At 44.2% G+C, this 21483-nt stretch overlaps 1 protein-coding gene across 1 annotated transcript; it reads right to left on the reverse strand.

The window, feature by feature from the left end:
* Positions 1 to 405: 405 nt before the first annotated feature.
* Positions 406 to 20235, reverse strand: LOC133925523 (uncharacterized). The gene is made up of 8 exons (XM_062371423.1): positions 20172 to 20235; positions 19018 to 19917; positions 2583 to 2684; positions 2347 to 2507; positions 1314 to 1433; positions 997 to 1062; positions 825 to 893; positions 406 to 702 (listed from the first exon to the last, which is right to left on the reverse strand). Exons 1-8 carry the CDS (start codon positions 20233 to 20235, stop codon positions 643 to 645), a joined length of 1542 nt encoding a protein of 513 aa, XP_062227407.1. The 3' UTR covers positions 406 to 642.
* Positions 20236 to 21483: the final 1248 nt, after the last annotated feature.

Here is a 21483-nt window from a genome sequence, read left to right on the forward strand (position 1 = left end):
CGAAGTCCGCACTGCGGCTACCCGTCCTCCATGTTCTTCGACTGCAGAGTAGGATTGGAACAAGTTTGACTGGAAGTAACCTAAGCGTACGTATCAGGGAGTCAACGACCACCGCTTTATTAACACGAACAAATTCTTCACTATTTATCACAACTAAATTGGCTACCAAGAACGTACAACGGTAATTCTTGAATACAGCTTAGAACTTACGGTAGCTTAAATCCTGTTGGAGTATCAAAACTTTTGCTGAGAGAGAGAGAGAGAGAGAGAGAGAGAGAGAGAGAGAGAGAGAGAGAGGAGATGCTTCTGCTAGCTTAGAACTTACAGTAGCTTAAATCCTGTTGCAGTATCAAAACTTTTGCTGAGAGAGAGAGAGAGAGAGAGAGAGAGAGAGAGAGAGAGAGAGGAGATGCTTCTGCTAGCTTATCCATATGAAACGACACAACATCTACTTCTAGCTCGAAGCTAAACATTAACTGTATGAATAAAGAGAGATATAGCCCGATTTGCTTATCAAGGTAGGGTGATAGATGAACTCTGGAACTTTGTTGTTGTTCGGTATATATGCTATCTGCTACCTTCCTGCAGTGTGAAAGCGTGCAGTGCCATCCTGTGGTATTGCCAGGAACCAATTTTAGCCGATCAGTTCCTCGATGGATGATTGCCGCGGCAGGTGCACTTCGCCTTCTCTTCCTTGAGAGCCTGCGCGTGCATGGGAAAACTCAGTGTTGCTCTGTTCCTGCTTGTGCTGGTATCTAGGGGCTAACGTAATAAGAATATATATATATATTCAGGCTATTCTAATATAAGCGGATTACATATACCTGCAGCTCACTCTGCAGTCCCCTGATATGCTCGACTGCTAGGTCCAGCATGTCCGCTGTACTCGTTTGCTGTCACATTTTGGAACAATAAAAAGAGATGATTAAATTGAATGCCTGTAAACAAAGAGATCATATGAACGACATGCATGGACAATGTTTACTGATTAACCACCTTGTCCATGTTAGGCACAAGGGCCTGCAACTTCCTGAGCTTCTCGCTGATCCTTGTTCTTCGCTCCTACCACATCATTATTGGTCACATGCCTGAAGATCAACCTTAAATAATATCCAAAAACAAAAACGATACCAGTGCTAGATGCAGATAATCATACGACAATATGATTATATATTTAGAGCTGCTGCTCCGTAATCAAATTTTCAGAGCTTCGTTTAGCACAGCTATATATGCTTGCTTGAACAGCAAGACGGTCATCGATCATTGATATCAATAAGATGATGTTGGGATTTGAAATAAATCATGTTTAATACCCGCTCTGCGATGCTCCTTGGGTGCGTGGCACATCCTCGCTTGGCTCGCACTCTGAATGGAACCTGGTCTTGCTGCATCTGCAGGTATTTATCTACACCCGTCTCCTTCGTCGCACCAAACTGCATGCACAGATCCAAATATAACATGAAATCATGCAGACATTACACACATAACTAATTTTCTAGTGGCTGACTGCCTGTAAATCAGTATAGCATCATAACTGACAAAACAAACCTAACCTGTCGTAAGTGAGTTCTAACAGGAACAGTACCATACTCACATATTAAAGAAACTAGGAGGATTAGACCATCTCCAACCATATTTCTTTCATTTCGTTCCCTTCTCGCTTCCCTTCTTCATTCTCATTCTCTTTATTTTTTTCTCATCTCCAACAACTTCTCTTCGAGGAGAATCGCGAAGGGAAAGGAAAGAGAATCCCGTCCTGAAGGGATTGACTTTTAGAATCCCTTCGTGACGGGAACTATGAAGAAAAATCGTTGAAGCGCTGAAGGGAACAAAAATCTCTTCACGACGGGATTTTCATTCCCGAAGGGAAGCCCTTGGCCATGGTCTTATAAATACATGCAATTACTGATATTATGGCATATGCAATGTGGCATTCGCTGCTCTTTAATTAATACTCCATCCAGTCATAAATATTTGCTGTTTTGGATAAGACACAGTCTCCAACGCATAAGTTTGGTCACTATTTTTTTTATTAGGGTATGTTTATAAAATTATATAAAATTGTGATATTACGAAAATATTTTTAAAGAAAAATTTACACATATGATTTGAATGCTTACAAACTAAATATTTTGACAACTATTGTTAGTCAAAGTTTTAAAAGCTTAACCGAACTTTGTTCAAAACATCATGTTTTTATGATTAGAGGGAGTAGGATCATATCTATCTAGGTTTCTTTCGAGAAAAGCCCTTATTTTCAGTAAGGACACGTAGAACATATGTAAAAAAGCCACATAACCAATATTTAAAATGGTAATAAAAATCCATTTATGTAATAGATAGTACCTGTAATTCATAATTACTAAGGGTGGACATGATGTCATCCTTGTTGTGTATTCCGGCTTTGCTTGTCGGATTGGAGAACGCGATAGAATTTGAATCCTCCCATGATCCAATCGAGAACCCACCGGAGAAGGAGCGGACAACATTGCTGGCAGTGATATTCTCTTCGGAGTTGCCAATACCATGCATAATTTCAGTGGGGTTCGGGATTCCATCCTCAAAGATTTGAGAGAGGGTACCTTGTCTGGCTAAGTCGACGGGGGACTTCGTCTTCTTATAGATATTTATCGCATGGTGAACCTCACCACCTCCTCCGACTCCAACTCTTGCACTTGGAAAGCCTATTATAGATAAAGCACATAAGATGCCTTTCATTGCATAATTTGGTCAAAATTGAGACTCAGTCAAGTAGCTAAATTTGTATGTATCTTTTAATAATTCAAGTAGAAAAGTAACACAAATGCTTCTATTTTCCCAAAAGTTAATTCACAAACTGACAGCATGATTTAATTGCAACCAACCACTAGTTCAGTATTATAATAATTTAGCGTTGTAGAAAACACGATTGATTTAATTGAGGTTCTTGAAATAATTTATTTTTCGTGAGAAAATAGAATCATGCTCTGCTGAAAAAAAAAACAGATTACTGCTGAAATAATTGATAAGAAGTGCCATTACTTCAAGCATTAAAAATGAAATGTTGGTGAATGTAATGAATTTGACCATGAAACACTTCTCTGTCTAAAAAATAAGGATGTGTTTCGATCATTTGGATGAGAAGAGTTGCTCCATCTCTGCTCTTCTTTTACTGTCAATTTAGTAATAACCGGAAGTAATAATAAATCACTACCGGTTCATAAGCTCAAAGCGCATATAAAAAGCTGAGTTGGTTAGTAACATGAACCGGCAGTGATAATCAACTTAACACTACCGGTTCGTAGCTGGAACCGACAATGAAGTATCACTGCGGTTCGTAATACCAACCAGTTGTGATAATAACTATCATTGTTGTTCAAAAGCTCACTGACAAAACAATAATTGAGTCAATACAAACTAGCAGTGATAATACTTATCTCTGTCGATCGCATTACAAAACGACAGTGATAAGGTTTATCACTACCGGTTCAATATCTAAATAATGGATCAATTATTAAGCGAAGATAAACTAGCTGTGTTAGTCATTGTTACTATCGGTTCTTATTCCAAACCATCAGTGACAATTCTTCTATAAATTGAGCCCGCCTCCCTCAACCGTGCCCCACATCTCACTTTGCTCCCAATTTCCAGAAGCCGCTTCCGAGGGGTAGTGGCAGTTAAAATGGTGCGGTGGTCACCGTCACCACTACAGCCACCTCTACCCCTTGTGCCCGGCTTCCACGTCCTCCTAGCCACCTCATGACCGCCCCAGCCAACTCGACGTCACCAAGCCCATAGCCACCTTACGACGTCTCTGAGACCGTCGCTGACCTCGCGCCATCTCCGAGCCCTTCGACATATCTCCGACCTCGCCATCTTCAAGCCCGTCGCTGACCTCACGTTGTCTCCGAGCCTGTCAGTGCCCTCACCATCTCCAAACCTATCACTGACCTCGCTGTCTTCGAGCCTGTAGCCACGTCTCCCCATCTCCCAAGCGCATAGCCCCATCTCCTCATCTCTCTGTCTCCCTATCTCCCCAACTAAACGAGTGGCTAAATTTGGGTGTTTATATTGTTGCAATAGTAGACCTAAATGAATGGCAAAAAACACATTTGCTTCAAGCTAAGTTTGAATGTTAAATATTGTATTTTTGCCATTCGTTTAGATTTACTATTGTCACTCGGATAGCACAAAATGTAGAACAGATGTCATAGTTTTCGAGAGTTAGTCCCTGACAATGATTCCAGAGTATGTTGGACAGTAGGTACGTGAACGGTGTTTCAGGAACTGGATGTGTGTGTCGACGGTGAACTCGGGGACACAGGGAGTTATACAGATTCGGGCTCCTGAAGGATAAAAGTCCTACGTCCTATGTGTTTGGAGGATCTCAGTTGATTATAGATGATGTTCTAGCTGGTTGCCAGACTTGATCTCCTTGATACAAATGAGATCCTCGTCCTTTTATATAGTAGGGAGGAGGAGACCTTACATGTGGGCTCAAATAGAAAACTTCTGCTCATCCTAATATCTAACCCAAATCATCATTACGAAGGACAAGACATACCCACTTGCTCTGAAGGCACCGTATATCCTGCCGTGTGTCATCATGCTAGCCTGCAAAGTCCCACTTTGCATCATTCAATGTTATGGGACGGGACAATACCCTTCTGCGCCGTCCCCGTCCACTTGCTTGGTCGGGCTGCTGATGACGTCCTATTCGTCGTGCGCCGCCATGCTAGCTTGCAAAGTCCCACCCATCAGCATTCAATGCTACGAGACGGGACAGTGCCCTTTTGTGTCATCCCTATCCACTTGCCTGGTCGGGCTGCTGAAGACGTCTCATCCATCATGCGTCGTTGTGCTAGCCTGCAAAGTCCCACTCGGCAGCATTCAACGCTACGTGATGGGACAATGCTCTTCTGCATCATCCATGACTTCGTCCACTGGAGCTGGCACCTAGGAAAGGAAAACACTTGAGTGGGTGTCAATAAATGTGCATTGGATAGGTTGTGTCAAATCTGGTTCTGCGATCAGTGGAGCAGATCGCGAGTTTATGCGATGGCGACGGGAAACTGGTCACGTAGGCGTTACACTGGTCACTGGAGCCATATCCTGGTCGCACGATCGACCAATTTTTGGGAAATATACTCCTCTAGTCGTTAGGTCCTTGGCGGGGCCCGTTATCTAGGGTACCCCTTTACTCAATACACCCTTAGTAAGTGACGCCGATGCTTTTTAAGCTAAAAGACATTTTTACATAGCAAAAGATCCCAAAATGTGTAACCAAAGCTGTTTTTTACTCATCTTTCCTATACATACTAATCTAATGTACCTCAAACGAGCATCTAAGAAATATAACAGATCGCTACCGATAGTTGAGTCAACTAGCTGATCGATTTGGGGAAGTGGAAAAAGATCCCTTGGGCATGCCTTGTTGAGGTCGGTGAAGTCGACACATATTCTCTACTTACCATTGTGCTTCCGGACCATGAATAGGTTAGCCAGCCATTCTAGGTATTGCACCTCCCGGATGAAGCCTGCTTCCAGGAGCTTGTCAATCTCCTGATGAAGTGCTTCCTTCCGGTCGACTGCAAACCAATGCGCATTCTGCTATACTGGTCGTGCGTCTAGTCGCGTAGACAACTTGTGCTCGATCACATCCCTGAGGACTCCGGACATATCAGACAAACTCCATGAAAAGATGTCTGCGTTCGCTCGGAGGAAGGTGATGAGCGCGAGTTCCTATTTGGGGTCCAGCGTGGCCCCTATCTAAACTGACTTGGTTGGGTTGGTGTCATCCAGACTCACTGCCTTAAGCAGATCGTCTGGGATGGCAACAACATGGACCTTTACCGGCTGCCTTCTTGGTTCAGTGGTTGCGGGCTGCGATCCGAGAGTCAGTTCGACCATATCGATGCTCCTCTTGTCATAGTGCAGTGTTATTTTGGCGTTGCTAGCAACGGTGATGGCCCCTGTCGGCCTAGGGATTTTGACCGCCTAGTGTGCATAGTGGGCGGCCATCACTGGTCGTCTGAGGATCGCGTTATACGCTGTCCCAAAGTCGGTCACATCGAAAGGACCCTTTCGGTTTTGAAGTTGTCCGGTGAGCTGAAGGTGACTGGCAGCTCGATTTGCCCTAGCAGCTTGGCTGAGGAGCCCGGGGTGATCCCTAAGAAAGGAGGAGACAGTTTCAACGAGCTTCTCGGAATCTGCAGGGAGTTCAGTTCGTCGGCGAAGAGGAGGTTGATCGAGCTTCCTCCGTCGACGAGTACACGACCCAGCCGAATGTTCTGCACCGTGGGTTCGACCACGATTGGGTAGCAACTAGGGTGTTTGACGCACGGGGGGTGGTCGGTCTGGCTGAAAGTGAGTGGGACCTCCGACCACTTCAGGTGTGGGCTCGGTCTGAAGTGGTTGCTCATACCTCTCGGACCATCGACTTGTATTCCCTATTAGAGTAATATATCGCGACGCCTTCGAAGATGTGATGGACCATGTGATCGACCTGTTGGTATCCCAGTGCCGATTTGTCGGGAGCGGCCCCGTCCTTATCATCATTGTCGTGCTTGTGCTTACGCTCTTCGAACTCCTGGTAAATGATGCCTCGCACGACCTTGCACTAGGTCAGGTCGTGGGCGTTTGGACGGTGGATCGAGCAGTAGTCTCGACCCTTTTTCCCGTCTTTCTTTTTGAAGAATTGGCGTGTTAGGTTGGTTTACTCGACTGCCAAGACCTTGGGAGGTCTGGCCTTGCGCTTGCTCTTTTTGTCCTTCCGATCGACACCTTTGGAAGAGGCAGGTCGATTGGACGTAGGTTGCAGCCTGGCGTTGATCTATCGTTCTTGGGCCTCGGCGGCCTGCGCGCACTTGTTCGTGAGCTCAAAGAGCTTAGTTGTGCTTTGGATTACCAGGGTGGTCAGCTTCTCAACCATTTTCTGGTCTTTGACCCTCCGCTTGAATGCTATGATCTCGGATTCTCCTGTGATCCTTGGAATGGTGTTCCGGCATTCCGTGAAACCCTAGATGAAGTTTTGCAACGACTCACCTTGTCACTATTTAACCTGATATAGGTCATCCTCGACCCCTGGTCAGGCGTAGGTCCTCTGAAAGTTGGCGACGAACTAGTTGCACAGGTCCTTTCAGGAGTGAACCGACCCGCGAGGGAGGTTCATCAACCAAGACCTGGCGGAACCGATCAGGGTTGTAGGGAAGTAGTTGGCCATGACCTTCCCATGGCCTTTCGCAGCCTGCACCATGCTGGTGTAGATCTGCATGAACTCTTCCAGATTGGTCGAGCCGTCATGCTTCTCGGCTAGGACCTGTCAGAACTTGTCCGGCCAGCGCACTTCCCTAACCTAACGGATAGGACGTTACACCTGTCCCGTAAAGGGGAGCCACTCATTCCTGGGCAGCGGTGCACGCCCGGGTGGAGAGACGGTGGTCTCGGGGTCCCGACGATGGGGTGGAGCCGTCTGATGCCTCCTTGCAGGGGGAAGGCATACAGTAGAGCTGCTTGCCCCTTTCTCGCTCCCGCCGAGCCCTGTCCTTTTGCTCTCTAGTGCCACCTGGCTCTGGATCACGCCATGAAGGTCACGTTGGCGTAGAGAGTTATGCAGGTCGGAGGGTTGGTTGTCCTGTCGTGGTTGGGGGAGAACGGGACCTATTCCACAGTGGGCCCTGTCGTGATCTTTGGCGACCGTGGCCCTCACCGGACCTTGCGATGGGCGTGGTGTATGTTGACGTGGTCTGGCGTCAGGCGGTCTTGACCAGGACGACGAGATCACGTAGCTATAGTGCCATAGGCAAGCCCTTCAGTACATGTACCGATGGGTGGCTCAAGAGGACCCACATGGTCTGTAGGTTTTGCGCTGGCGTCATGGTCTCGTAGTCGAGACACTGGGCACGGAGTGGCGATAAGTCATGAGGTGGGGAGCCTCTTGCGTTTGGGCGGCATGATGGCCTAGTCGATGTCGCCACCATAGATTGCGCCCTGTGTAGGGGCTCCCCAGGATGGCACTAGGGATATGGGGGTTATCTTGAAGCACTTTCGTGTCCGGCGTCAGGCTGGTTTCCCTCTAGGCGTAAAGCCATGGGTTCACCACTGGCGTTTGAGGCATGGGGGCCTCCAGCACCCCCTGCTACATGCTCACACTCATTTATTAATTTTCAAGTTACTTTGGCAAAAATATGTGAACAATACACTTTCAATCACCCACAACATATACCATTACTTAATTAACAACATATCTTACTTACCTTGCAATAAGTCCTAATCATATAGTTGCAATAAGTCCTAATAATTAAGGGTGGGCATTATCCCGTGGCATGGAGCAAAGTATGTTAGTCCTTTGGAACTTGGTGGGCTGGGTATTCACAATCTTGAGACACTGATTTGATCCCTTCGCATGCGATGGCTGTGGTTGCAAAAAAACCCAGCCGGACAAGCCTTGGGCCTCTTTTGACCTTCAGATCAGTGACAATTCAAGGGCAATGTTCTCGGCTTCAATCATTTCTACAGTTGGGGATGGCTGTGATACTCTCTTTTGGGTTGATCATTATGGGAAGACCCTCTCTGATCTCGCACCAAATCTGGTTGTGGCCATACGTAAGCGGGCATTTAAGACACGATCTATAGCTAACGCGCTCGTGGATCATCGCTGGATGACTGACATCAGGGGTGCTTTGTCAGTTGAGGCCATTATTGAATATTTACATGGGACATAGTTGATGGTATGATCCTCTAACATGGTGAGCTGGACATCCATTCATGCACTACCAGAATCAGGAATTTTCGTGAGGGTGGTCTATTTTTGTGAGGGGCAAATGAAAACTGACAAGAAAAATATATATTTCTTGGGAGTATCTCTCCACCCTCATAAAAATATGTATTTAGTGGTGGGTACACTAAAACCGCCAAGTAAAATGCATGTTTCCTTGAGGGTTGACAAAACCGCCAAGGCTAATACTTATTTTATTGGGGGTCCATGAAAACCGCCAAGGCTAATACTTATTTTCTTAGGGGTGAATGAAAACTGCCAATAAAATATGTATTATCTTGAGGGAGCCCACAAACCACCAATAAAATTGATTTATCACAATTAAATTTGACTGTAAATATTGAAATTATACCAATATTTGTTATTCATTATCACAATTAAATTTGATTGTAAATGCATGACTGTAAATACGTTTTCCGTTCTCCAATTATGCAATGATGAATGTTATACGATGTGTTTCTACACTAAAGTGACATTAATTAGACACTACTATGGACCACTGATATTAGGTATGTACATGGAATGTAATTAATGTTTTGTGCTTGGTTGAAACAAGGTCTTGTATGTACCATATGAGATCCAGGGACAAAGAACTGGTCTATATGTCTTGCTCAGGTTGTTGTAATGCCTCCTTGAATGGGCTGACCTCCTCAAGACACTGTCAATTCGACTTCTAATGAGTTGTCAGTCCAAATTTGGTTAAATTAAGTAGTCTTAAGCTGTATACATGCCACCCGTGACAGAATGTTGTTGACTTAACAACATTCGGCTACATAATAACACTGCATGCGAAGGTGTTCGACCGGCTTTTGCTCCTCCATCTCATCGTTGGTGCAGATGTTGGCTTCAATGTCCTTGCCTGCGGAGGTATTGGGAGGTATATGTGACATTTGAGGTTTTGGTGAAGATGCGATTGGGCGGGGGGGGGGGGGAGGTATTCTTTCAATCCCCTGGATTTCTTTGTGTTTCCGGGTTGCTCGATTTTGGTTGGGCGGTGACGAACTATGGTTTTCCTCTGTTGATTCGGATGGCGGAGTTGCCGATTTTTGTTCACCGTGGAAGATGCACCATGGAGGCCACTCTGTGGTGCTAGATGATGTGGATCAACAAGAGGGATGGTCTGAGCCTTCATCGTTTTGCATCGCTCAGTGTCAACTCAATGGCGAGATGCACGGCGGAAGGAATCGTTTGTGAAGAGGTGATGTTAAGGGCGTCAATGTAATCGCTATCATTTCCTGTATTGTTAAGAGTCTAAGTGTAAAAGGGGTTTGTACTATTCTTTCACGTTCAATATAACCCCCCCCCCCTTTTGCCTAAAAAAATAACGTTGCATGCTGCTACGCGTGCTACCCATGTCGTGCCTCCAGGCAAATATCGCTCCCAACTGCCCGTGTGCGCTATCCGTGCCCATGCCGTGTGCGTGAAAATTAGCTGGTGGCCCGTGCAGCGCCAACGACCCCAAGCCACAATTTTTTCTAAGTTTGGCGCAAACAACACACGCTGCAGCCAATTTGTCCTAGTCCCGTGTCAAATCTCACCCTGCCGTCACCTTTCACTCCCCAGCCACTCAAGCGTGCAGCGCCAACATGTCTCCACCCCAAGTGCTTGCACACACACCGACCTCCACCTCCACTCCCAATCCCGCCTCCACCCTACCGGATTCGACGAAGGCCGATCCCTAATTCCACCTGTAACCCGATCCCGCCTGCCCCCTCCACCCCAATCTTCATCACCACGTACGGATTCGCAGTAGACCGAGGACGAGGACCTACTCCACTGCTCGTGCCATCCATTTGCCTGGATCTGAGACCCGTCCATTAGTTCGCTTCTCCGTGAATCGAGGCTGACTGGATTTGAAGATGAGGACTAAGGATCTGGTGCTCCGTGCGAGGTAGAGGGCATGGTGGTGCACGCTTGCCCTCCGCCCTCCAGCCTCGTGCACGCTCGCTCTCTGCCCTCTAGTCCCTCACTCGCTCGGCCCAGATCTGCCTGCACCTCCTCCGGTCCTCTGCCCTCCAGGCCTATGCACACCACCACCACTGTATTTTCCCCGGATCCGGTCGTCCTCACCAGCAGGATGTGAGTAATCAAATCCATTTGCTTCTTTTTCTATCAATAACAAGCAGAGGGGGAAGGGGGATATTAGGGTCTGATTTTCCTGCTTCCAATTTTTCTATAGGGTAAACTATCTATGAATCCAACCATCCATTTGTCACTCCGTGCACTAAGGCAGTCAGGCAGACCCGATTTGAGGATGAGGACCAAGGACGCATCGAGCCATACATTAAGGACCTTCAACACAGTCTGCCTTCCCTGAACACTATGTTGGACGTGCAACGCGTGACCCATCTGCCTCCCTCTTCGACGAGCTCCGATCGATTCTCTTGTGGTAAGATTTGGATTTTCCATTCTTACACACTTCACAGTGGATTATTTCAATTTTCTTTGCTAAGATTTGTGGGTGATAGACCGAAGATTAGTAGGACTATGCATCTTAATTGAATTACTACTTGTGTGTGTGCAGAACTAGTAAGCTAACAACCGATCTACTTCTATAGGACATTACTGTTTTTGTTTCCTCTGTGTTTGCTTTGAGAAATGTTAAGTGGACATTTGAAAGTATATCTAGCTATTATGTGTGGGTTTAGTAATTAATGACAATACCTATGGACTAACAATGGTGGTGAGAATTGTTAGTAGGTTGTTCCATATGTGATGCATGGAGAAGGGATATGCATCGAGATGAATGAGCTCTAAGTGATGCTTGAGTAAGTCAATAACAATATCATAGACTAACAATTATGTTGAGAATTGTTATTAGGTTATTCGAGAGGAGATGCATAAGTAATGAAGCATGGATTAATTGAGAAATGCTATGAGTTCAAAGAATTGCATCAAAGTCATTGAGATCTTAGTGATGCTCATGATAAGAAGGAAAAGCTCAAAGTAGAAGCTTGAAGCATGAAGACTAAGTTACTTGTGGAGATCAAGTAACTAAAGGTATGAAATTGTCATTAAAGTTGTATGAACTAACCCATGTATTTTGTACTTGAGAGTGAGTTGGGATTAGGATCTATAAAAAGGCATAAGTTGAATCAAAATTATATATGCCAAGAGTGAAAAAGAAGAATGGACTCCATATTTGATAAAATGAATTCCTTGAATATGTCGAATATAAAGTGGTTTTCTATAAAAAGACGGTGAAGGGTAAGCAAGACTCGGCTGCAATGGACCATCTGGTGGTGAAGGGCAAGCAAATGGCTAGACGTCGAAGGACCAAGACGATGGTAAAGAGCAAGTGACGGTTTTGCGCCAATGGACTATGTGAGGCCATGAGAAGCTATAAGTGATTCGCATCAATCATATGAAGAATCAAGAAGAGATGGAGTGAAGAATATATAAAAGTTGACAACCCTCAAAGTTTGAATGAAAGAAGTGGTACTTGAAAGTCGTCAAATACTCAAATTGATTTAAACGAGTTTTATCTTTAAAATTGAGTGTAGGTATACCACACTATTAAGACTGATGCAACGTAGAGCTAGTTATCGTGTGTTAGTGCTTAAGAGTTTTCTAACCAACCTAAAGTGAGAGTTAGCTTTAGGAGCCCGGTGCGGAAAGTGTGGAAGTGTTCAAATTGAGTTTTGGAGTGTTCCTAGTTTGATACAATATGTTTGAGGTCATGAATTCAGTTGGGATGTGTATCCTTCAAAATAAGCTTTCTATAGAGTCCAAAATCGTCGAAATTGGACTTTGAGATCAAAAGTTATCGTCGTTTTTAGAGGGTGAACTGTGCTGAACTCGGATACTCCGGGTTGTCTGTAGTCTCCGGGTGAGGTTTCGAGCTGAGTGGTCTGTTAGGGCATTTTTGATTTACTCGGATACTCCAGGTTCCTGATACTTCGGGTGAAGTTCTGAGTTGGGATCTCGGTTTGGACCTTTTTTAGTTTACCTGGAGACTCCGGATTGATCTGGATACTCTGAGTTAGTACAAAAAATGTTGTAACAACTAGTTTTCAGAGGTTAGGTATAAATACCCCCTCACTCCTCTCCTTTGTTCTGTTGCTTGGGCACGAAAGAAAAACCCTCTATAGTCAAAAGAACTACTTCCCACTCTATTTTAGTATGAGATTTGAGAAGAACAGTGAGTTGGGTTGAGATATTGAAAGATTGAGTGAAGTGAGCTAAAATCCCTTCTTGAGCACTCGAGTTCATCGACAAGAAGTTCATCGTTGTGTTTATTACTCTTGGAGCTTTGAGCTCCTAGGCGGTTAGGCGTCGCCAACAAGCACTCAAGGTTATGGTGTGTCACGAAAAGTTTGTAAATGCTTCGATTTTACCTCTGCAAGGGAAGAAATCAAGAGTGGAAACCAAGCTCAAGTGTGATAGAGCTTGGAGAGAAAATGGTTGAGAGAGACCCAGCTCAAATGTGATTGAGCCCCTCAACGGAGACATAGGAATCTCTAGAAGAGGTGTCCAAACTTTAAGAAATAAATCTTGTGTCTCCTCTCTTATTTCCTTGTTCTTGTATTCTTGCTCAATATTTATGTATATTACTTGATCTACTTGTTCGTGTGAAATTGATTGTAGGTTTTTCGTGGATCTACTTAGAATCGTCATTTGAAACACACGACTTCATTTGGTTTGAGCTATAACTCTTTAGTCATTCATTAATTTCAGTTTCAAGCTATTTCCCGGTTGAACCTAGAGGTTCCGGATTCTGTATAATTTGTTGCAAACACTCTGAACCCGGATACTCTGATGAATAGTATTTTTAGGGTTTTTAAATTAGAGTTTTCTTGCATATCTTTTGCTAGAATTGAATAATTTTTGTCACCCTAGGATTGTAACTTTCACACTTATTTAGTGTGATTGTGCACTAGTTGAGCCTAGCATATTTAAGATTTTTACTTGTGAAAATTTCGTTAGTTTATTTTTCACTGCAATTTTAGCCCAACGGTAAAAGAGGACGATTTTTTTGTAAAAACGCCTATTCACCCCCTCCCCCCTCTAGACAGCATCATTGTCCTTTCAACATTACTATTTTTGTTTCCTCTGTGTTAGCTTTGGTAAATGTTAAGCGGACAATACTATTTTGTTTCCTTTTTTTAGCTTTGGTAAATGTTAAGTGATTGGGTCTTAGATGCTGGTATTGGTTATTCTATTTGTCTACTTTCTATCTACTGATATTTGGTACATTGTTCTATGTTAGATTTGTAAAACCGAAATGTATCATCTTTCTCATCATTTAAAAACAGAACAAATTAATGGCAGATCAGGAGTGGATGTACAACAGTTTTCTGTTAAGCATTGCATTGCTCTAAGAAGCGAAGGGATATCATCAATTTGTCATACTCCTTTGCATGGTAACATGAGAATAGCACTTTGGAACTATCACAATCACGGCATTGTATAATTTGAATAGCAGTGCTCACTAGTGGAGTTTATTTATGTATTTTTAGCTACCAAAATTAATGGTTTTTGTTGTCTGCATAAAAACTTATAGCTATTTAAGTTGTATACATCATTCATTGATATGCATGCTTTGGTTTCATTGATCCAGCTATGTTATTTGCAGAGGTATAGATTGGCGACATTGTCATGTTGTGTCATTTTATTGTTGCTTGAATTCTGGTTTGGTACATATCTAAATGTAGCATTTTATTTGTGTCATTTTATTTGCTTGTTGTGGCCACTTGTAGATGTAGTACTTTATTTGTGTCATTTTATTTCCTTGTTGTGGCCACTTGCAGATGTAGCATGCAAGTTAAGTTTTTTATATATCACAAGCTACAAAAGTATATTAATGACATGTACACATTTTCTGCAGGTGGCTGGATCATCACATATAGGTTCTCACTCAGCTGAAGGCAAGCTCAACAATGACATTTCTGGTGATAACATGCGCACCAACAACAACAGTTTCAGTGACCACAATGGTGACAAAAACGGCTTCAGTGACTATGACTGTGGCAACCATGGTTTCAGTGATGACGATCATGACAACCATGGCTTCCATGACTATGATTGTGACAACCATAGTTTCGGTGACTATGATGATGACAACCATGGCTTCAATGACTAACTGGCAGCTGATCGGCATGTTGTGATGTAGACTTCATTCTCGTTTGGTCTATTTTGGTTGGAACATAGTCTGATGCGAGGCTAACCTTTTGCTAATTGGTAGTGACTTATGTATATTTTGGCATGCATTGAAATGCTGCCTTATGCATGTGATGTAGACTATTAGGAATGATGGACTATTATCATCTCTAGCTAACATGTACAAATGGACTTGTAATGGACCTATGGATGTTTAAAACTGTTATGTGGGTGCAAGAATTTATCGTAATCTGATTTGCATGTGGCTACTAGAATTTTTGTAATCTCATTTGCATGTGCTTGCCAAGGTGGGATCCCATATTTGTGTTCACATGAAATGTGCTTTGCTGACCATAGTGCATATATCCTTGGTGGCCAAAGCAGTCAAGGAAAATTGTATTTCCTTGGTGGTTTAGAGCTGTCAGGATAATTGGTATTTTTCCTGTCGGTTCTGTATATTTTCTTGGTGGATTTTAACACTCCCTGAATTGCATTAATCTAACGGTATCTTTCGTCGGTAAAATAATTATTAAACTGACGGTGTTGTACCGTTGGGAAAAGACATATTCACCTAACGGTTGTGACCCTCACGAAAACAAATTAAACTATCGGCTGATAGCCATCGGGGAAAATAATCCCTATCGTTCTGCAGACCTGACGCACCCAAATTGCCCAGGGGGTTTCCGTCAGAAAATACCATCGGGAACTGTTTCCTTGCGGATGGCCGCCACGAAAATTTTGTTTCCTTGTCGTTCTATTCGTGAGGGTGTTTTCTTGGCGGTGCATCGCCAATAAAAATTTTCTTGACGGTTTTCCTTATTTTCTTGGCAGTTTTGGACCCTCACAAAAAATTCTTGATTGTGGTAGTGATGGACTCATTTTGCAACGGGCCAATACTCAGCCTCCTCGGCGTACAATGCCTTTTTTGTGGGCAGCATCGGCTTCAAACTATGGAAGTGTTAATGGAAATCTTAGGCTCCGCCGCGGAGCGAGTTTTTCTTATGGTTCGCAATGAGGAACCATTGTTGGACTACAGATTGGTTAGCTCATCGGGGACTGCCTCACCCATCGTGGTGCCCCCTCTGTGATCAAGATGATGAAACGGTGCAATACCTACTCACTGCTTGCATCCTCTTCACACGACAAGTGTGGTTCAGTATCAACCACATGATATTAATTTCAATGATTGGTGATGCTGGGTTGAGATCTTGTCACCAAGAGACCACCGCCGTTTAATCAACTCGATCATCATACTCATTGCTTGGATGACTTGGAAACTGAGGAATGATTATGTATTTGAGGGCGCACAGCCGATGGTGAGCAAGTTGGTTGGTGCCAAGCAGGCCTTTGGGTCATGGCTGGTGCGAAAGGTCTTGTAGAGCGTGCTCTCTAAACCTAGTGACGCGCTAGAGACCAGTTTTTAGTTCTGGTCTCTTGTGTTTTGGTTCATGTACAACATGTGTCGTTTCTTGCTGGTTGGTCCAACAAAGCGTTGTAACACTCCTTTATTCTTTCTTAATATAATAACAGGTAACTCTTTTGTCGGTTAAAAAAAATATAATTGTAACACTCATTCACATGAAAAGGTGTTGTATGCATAATTGGATATTAATTTCCACTTTTCAGCAGTGATAATAAGTCAACTATTTCTCTCCTTCTATTCGTGTCTTAGCTGTAGCTTGATTACAATTTTTTTTTGCGGGTAGTAGCTTGATTACCATTTTTTTTCCTAGCTTGTAGTTTGATTACCTCAATTACTATGCTTAGCTCTTTTTAAACTTCTTCAATAAGTCGATTGAATTTCATTGAAAAAATGTTTCTCCCTTTTAAAACTTCCTTAATAGCTAAAATAGCTTGATTGGATCGTTTGAGACCAGGATCAGGTGCGGCTGCAACTGCAACCTAAGGACTGCATGCTATCTGATCTATTGATCTTCCAATCCAACCGACTAAATACACTGCTACACAGGCTACAGTTCGTTTCCTATTGAAAGAATCGCTACAGTATTTGTGAGCATCTGAGGCCTTGCTTTTTTTTATCCAACGGTGCTGTAGCAACTGCTTAATTTACTGTTGATATAGCAACTTGCACCGGATCCTTGTCTGATAGTTTGGCTTACATATTCTTGCATTTGAAGCTTTCAATGTTTCAGGTTTCTTGTCGTCAATTTTACACAAATTCATTTAACCAAGACATGAAAAAAATTACTACTCTCTGGTCATAATTCATAAATACTTATCATTTTTAACTTTTTCACGATATTCGACTTGTAACTTTGACTATTATTTTTATTAGAATATAGTTATAATATTTAATAAAAATACAATATTATGAAAATATTTTTCAAGATAAATCTACACGTGTAATTTTTATATTTTCAAACTAAAGATAATTTAGAAGCTATTAACTATCCAAGTTTTAAATATTTGATTAGATCTTAATCAAAATAAGTATTTATAATGAGAGAGAATCATTATTGTGGCACGAAGCTCCGCTTTGAAATTATTGTCATTTTTTCCGTAAACAGTCTTGACTATCTGCGCGGCACAAAGATTTCAGTGCTAGCTTCAAATTTATTTTTTATTTTACGTGAAAATATCCACGCAACACAGATATTTGTACCACCTTTGACACATGCTCCTAGTTGTGAATTTCTTTTCTGGTTTGCAGACGTCAGCAAGGAGAGGTCAGCTGAACACGGACATGCGACTGCAGTGTAGGAGATCATCATGCCGTAGTCAGTGGGGCCCAATACAATGCTCAGTCAAGTGGGAATTAATCAGCTATACACAGCAAGTTGGTTTGGGGTCATACGATATGCATCCATACTATGACTCTTATAATTAGGGAGTAAGAGTATTATTATAGTTATTTCGACCATTGCATTGGGCCAAATGGCTTGTGTCCATCACCACTAGTTTGTTGGAGCCACATGTAAAAATGCAAGTGATACCTAATATGTAGTTCTGAATCATTACTTATATTATTTTTTAACTTAATTGAGTGCGAGTGAATCTCTAATTTATTTTTTTAGTTTTAGATCGATTCAATGACTAAAATACAAAACTTGCCCCCTAGCCACTGGTTTAAGTTTGTGATACTTCATTCTACCTCCTATTAAGGTAGAAGTTATTAGCCAACATATTAGTTCCAAAATTGTATCTTTGTGAGGTAAAGAATTTAACAAGCAAACGTGTGAAAAAATAGCGGTTACTTTCCAAAATAACTAGAAACGAGCAAGAAATATGGTTTTATGAAAATTCTATTGACTTACTCCTTTGTTCACAAATATGAATGAAAAATTTAGAATGGGGCTATATGTGCACCCAAGATTAGGTGGTTAGTTGTTAGGTTAGTCAACAATTATTATAATATGTGCGCAGTTCAAAAGTGTGGGTTGTAAATATGGTAGGTGTGTGATCTCAAGTGTAAGTCCTCGCCCCAATATACCGATCGTTTATATTAAATAAGCAGTTCAAAGTTATCATTTTTATATCTAGTGAAGGAGAAACAATACACGTCGAGTGATTCCTACACAAACATAAGCATGGGTCAAGTTGGACAAAAGTGAAGCACAAAGATTTGAAGCTCGGGGTGCAAGTAGTAATAAATAAGCAAACATTCATAGTGCGTTCAAGTAGGCATGGCCATGCGAAAGGCCCCACCACCACGAAAACCATGGTATTTATATGCAGCCCCTAGTTTTCTTCTCCTAACCGGTTTTAGCAATCTAAATAGAGATAATTGTTCATTTGTTATTTAAAAAAAATGATAATTACTGTTAAAAATAATATGTGCGTCGAGCTAAATCTATGCATACCGGACATGATGGTAAATAAGCAATTGTCACTCACTTAGAGTAATAAAAAGCGAATACCCCACCCAAATATGACACTAAAAAAGAATTCAGATAATGAGTGAAATCAGCAGTTTGCCAATATCAGATTTGGTTCAACTAGTACGTATGCCCGTTATCCACGAGCTATGTATCTTCAAAGAAAATCAAAATGCCAATGACTCAGTAGTGAGCAACGATTAATTCGGCTGACCAGAGCGAGCTCTTCAAAGAACATACGAAGCTAAGATTTAACAGCAGTGGTTAGGGGTCTAGGAGAATCTGTGAGTAGAGACAAGACAGGAGACCGGTAGCATTGGTCCTTACCGTTATCCACAACGGGGCGCGAGAAGAACCCCGGCGGCGAGCTGCTCTGCCGCGGAAGCGACCCCGACGACGTACCGCCGCCGTGGTCCTGCTTTCCCTCCACGCCGAACTGATGGTAACGACGCATCCCGTGCCCTTGCCCGTGCGCGTGTCCCAGCGAGATCTCGGCGCCCACGCCACCGTACCGCTGGTGCTGCCACGGCGGCGCGCGCTCCGCGGGCGACGACGACGGCTCCCCGCCCGCCCCTTCATGCGCCGGGAAGAAGGCCCTCACGGCCGCCCCCGCCGCCTCCGTGGGGTCAACGATGAACGGGAGCTGCTGGCCCTGCGCCGAGCCAGCATAGCGCGAGCGGCCTCGCTGCGGCGGCGGGTTCATGTGCTGCACGTCGCGGGCGTGGTTGCTTTCGAACTTTCTTCCGGGCGTGGGGCGCCGCTCGTGTGGCTGCTTTGCTTTCGAGGGGTTTTCTTCGCGCGCCGCCGGGTGGACGCGGCCGCAGCCCGCGACGAGCGAGTGGATTGATGGGTTGCGTTGCGTCGCGGGGAGGGAAAAGACAAGAGCGCTCGTGACGCGGTCTCGTTCTCTCTCGGGGGCCGCGCGCGGGGCGTGTGGTGGCCTCGTGGTGCGCGGTGCGGCGGGGACCGGGAGCGAAGGCGCGTTCTCGCGGGCCTTGCTGAAAGCGGCAAGCGGGGAGCCGGGAAAGGTCTGCGCATGCCTACGAGGCACCGCAGCGGGCGATGACGGGCGGGCCCCGCGGCCAGAGCCGACACGGAGCAGAAAACCGAGGCGAGAAGCGGCCGGTCCGTCGATCGAGCACCGGTTGCATGCAGGTGCGGCGGCGCCAGGCCACACTCCATCGCGGTCGCGGCGGGCTCGCTGCACTTGCACCCCACGCAACGCAACTTCGGTTTGTGGTACGCGGGCTACTGTTCAGAGTGCAACTTGTTGTAGGCGGTGGTCTCGTTCTCCTCGCGCGATTCGCAGCAACTTGTAGCTAGCGTCGACCGTTTGTCGCCCGATTGATGCTTGATAGTGCCAGGGTTACTGGTGGCCAGACTTGACCACTTTGCGGGGTTGGCTCTCGATTCTCATAAGCACTACAAGCACGCGGATCGGGATTCCTTGACATCATGATGTTGGTGATATCATCACTGACGTGTAAGTCTCAGTAACAACGATATGAAATCAGGGATCTCAGTCTCATGCACCCACGATCGCATGGCCCAATTGTCCTGAAACTCTTTTACTATTTGTACGTCCTCATGTGATATATTTCCTGTAGACGTGGAGGATCTGATCCGCCGGTGTTTATAGTTTCCAATTTTTCATCACTTGCGGATATGGAAACTCCGAATCGATCAAACATATACCTAGACGATCGAGCTCCCATTCTTTTCGGGAGCAAGTTGCTGCTTTACTGGCTTCAACAACAACAACAACAACAAAGAAGTTGCTGCTTCACTTGGCTTCGAACAATCTGAGGCTTGCACCCGATCAATACCTCGCACTGCAAAGAACGAACCATCCTTTTGGATTCGCATCTATCAGCCCTGCAAAACCGCACAGTGATCGAGCTAAGCTAGACGCTCGTAGTCGGAATTCGGAGTGCGGCCGTGGCTATGGATAGGCGTGTGACCAGACGTGGCAGTGTGGCACTGCCATTCAAAGCAAGCAAAGAAAAAGAAACACACCGTACCTCTGGTGTCTCCATGCATTCCCCCTAAACTGAAAGATGCCGCATAGGATGGTGCTTCCAGCGGCCGCAAATGGCACTAGTTTATTACAATCTCCAAGTTGGCAGATTCATTATTTACTCGCTCTTACGTACGGGGCTTTGCGATAAACAAACGGCCAAACAGGGCGAGAAGAGAGGGTGCCTACCCGATGCCCATCCGTGACAACGTACGTCTAGCCTGTGACACGATGACGGTGGCTGTGCTTCGGGATGACATATGTTTCTTGACGGTTAGGGCATACATTCCCAGTGTATCCGATTGGCCATAGGAAAACCCAATTCGATCTCGCCCGAAAACGCTTGCGGCCTATATTTTCCGTCGTTTCAAGCTTTAATTTGTGCTCCGCGTATATGCTCTAGTCCTGTGACTCGTTGAGGTAATTGTTTTTTAAGAAGCTTTATTTACCTTCATCGTATCAATGAGATACATCCGCATAAGAGTATATTTTAGATCTCTCTATAATTTAACGAAAAAGAAACTGAACCAGAAAGTATAATATAATAATGAAAGGGTAACACTCCAGTGCAGGTCTATGGTGGAAAATCATTTATCCGTGGTCCATATTGTCATCCAAATTAGGTAAAAGGTTATCTGACCACCCGCTACAAGTGTGCGAATGCAACTATCACCGTATCTTGATGCTCCCACCGTTGTAGAACCGACCATGTATGAAGCTAGCGTGTACAAGTATAAATAATTTGTAAAGGAGATTTTTTTTCTTTTTATTAAAGA

Source organism: Phragmites australis, chromosome 7 (assembly GCF_958298935.1).
Source record: "Phragmites australis chromosome 7, lpPhrAust1.1, whole genome shotgun sequence".
Lineage (NCBI taxonomy): Eukaryota > Viridiplantae > Streptophyta > Magnoliopsida > Poales > Poaceae > Phragmites > Phragmites australis.

Bases quoted from the DNA above. Each gene is read 5' to 3' on its own strand.
- LOC133925523 (XM_062371423.1), bottom strand. From the start codon at position 20,235: ATGCGATCGTGGGTGCATGAGACTGAGATCCCTGATTTCATATCGTTG. The intron at 2,685-19,017 runs GTAAGGACCAAT...TATCTATAATAG, and splicing joins GCGCCCCGTTGTGGATAACG to GCTTTCCAAGTGCAAGAGTT. The intron at 703-824 runs GTATATGTAATC...ATGCACGCGCAG, and splicing joins GACTGCAGAGTGAGCTGCAG to GCTCTCAAGGAAGAGAAGGC.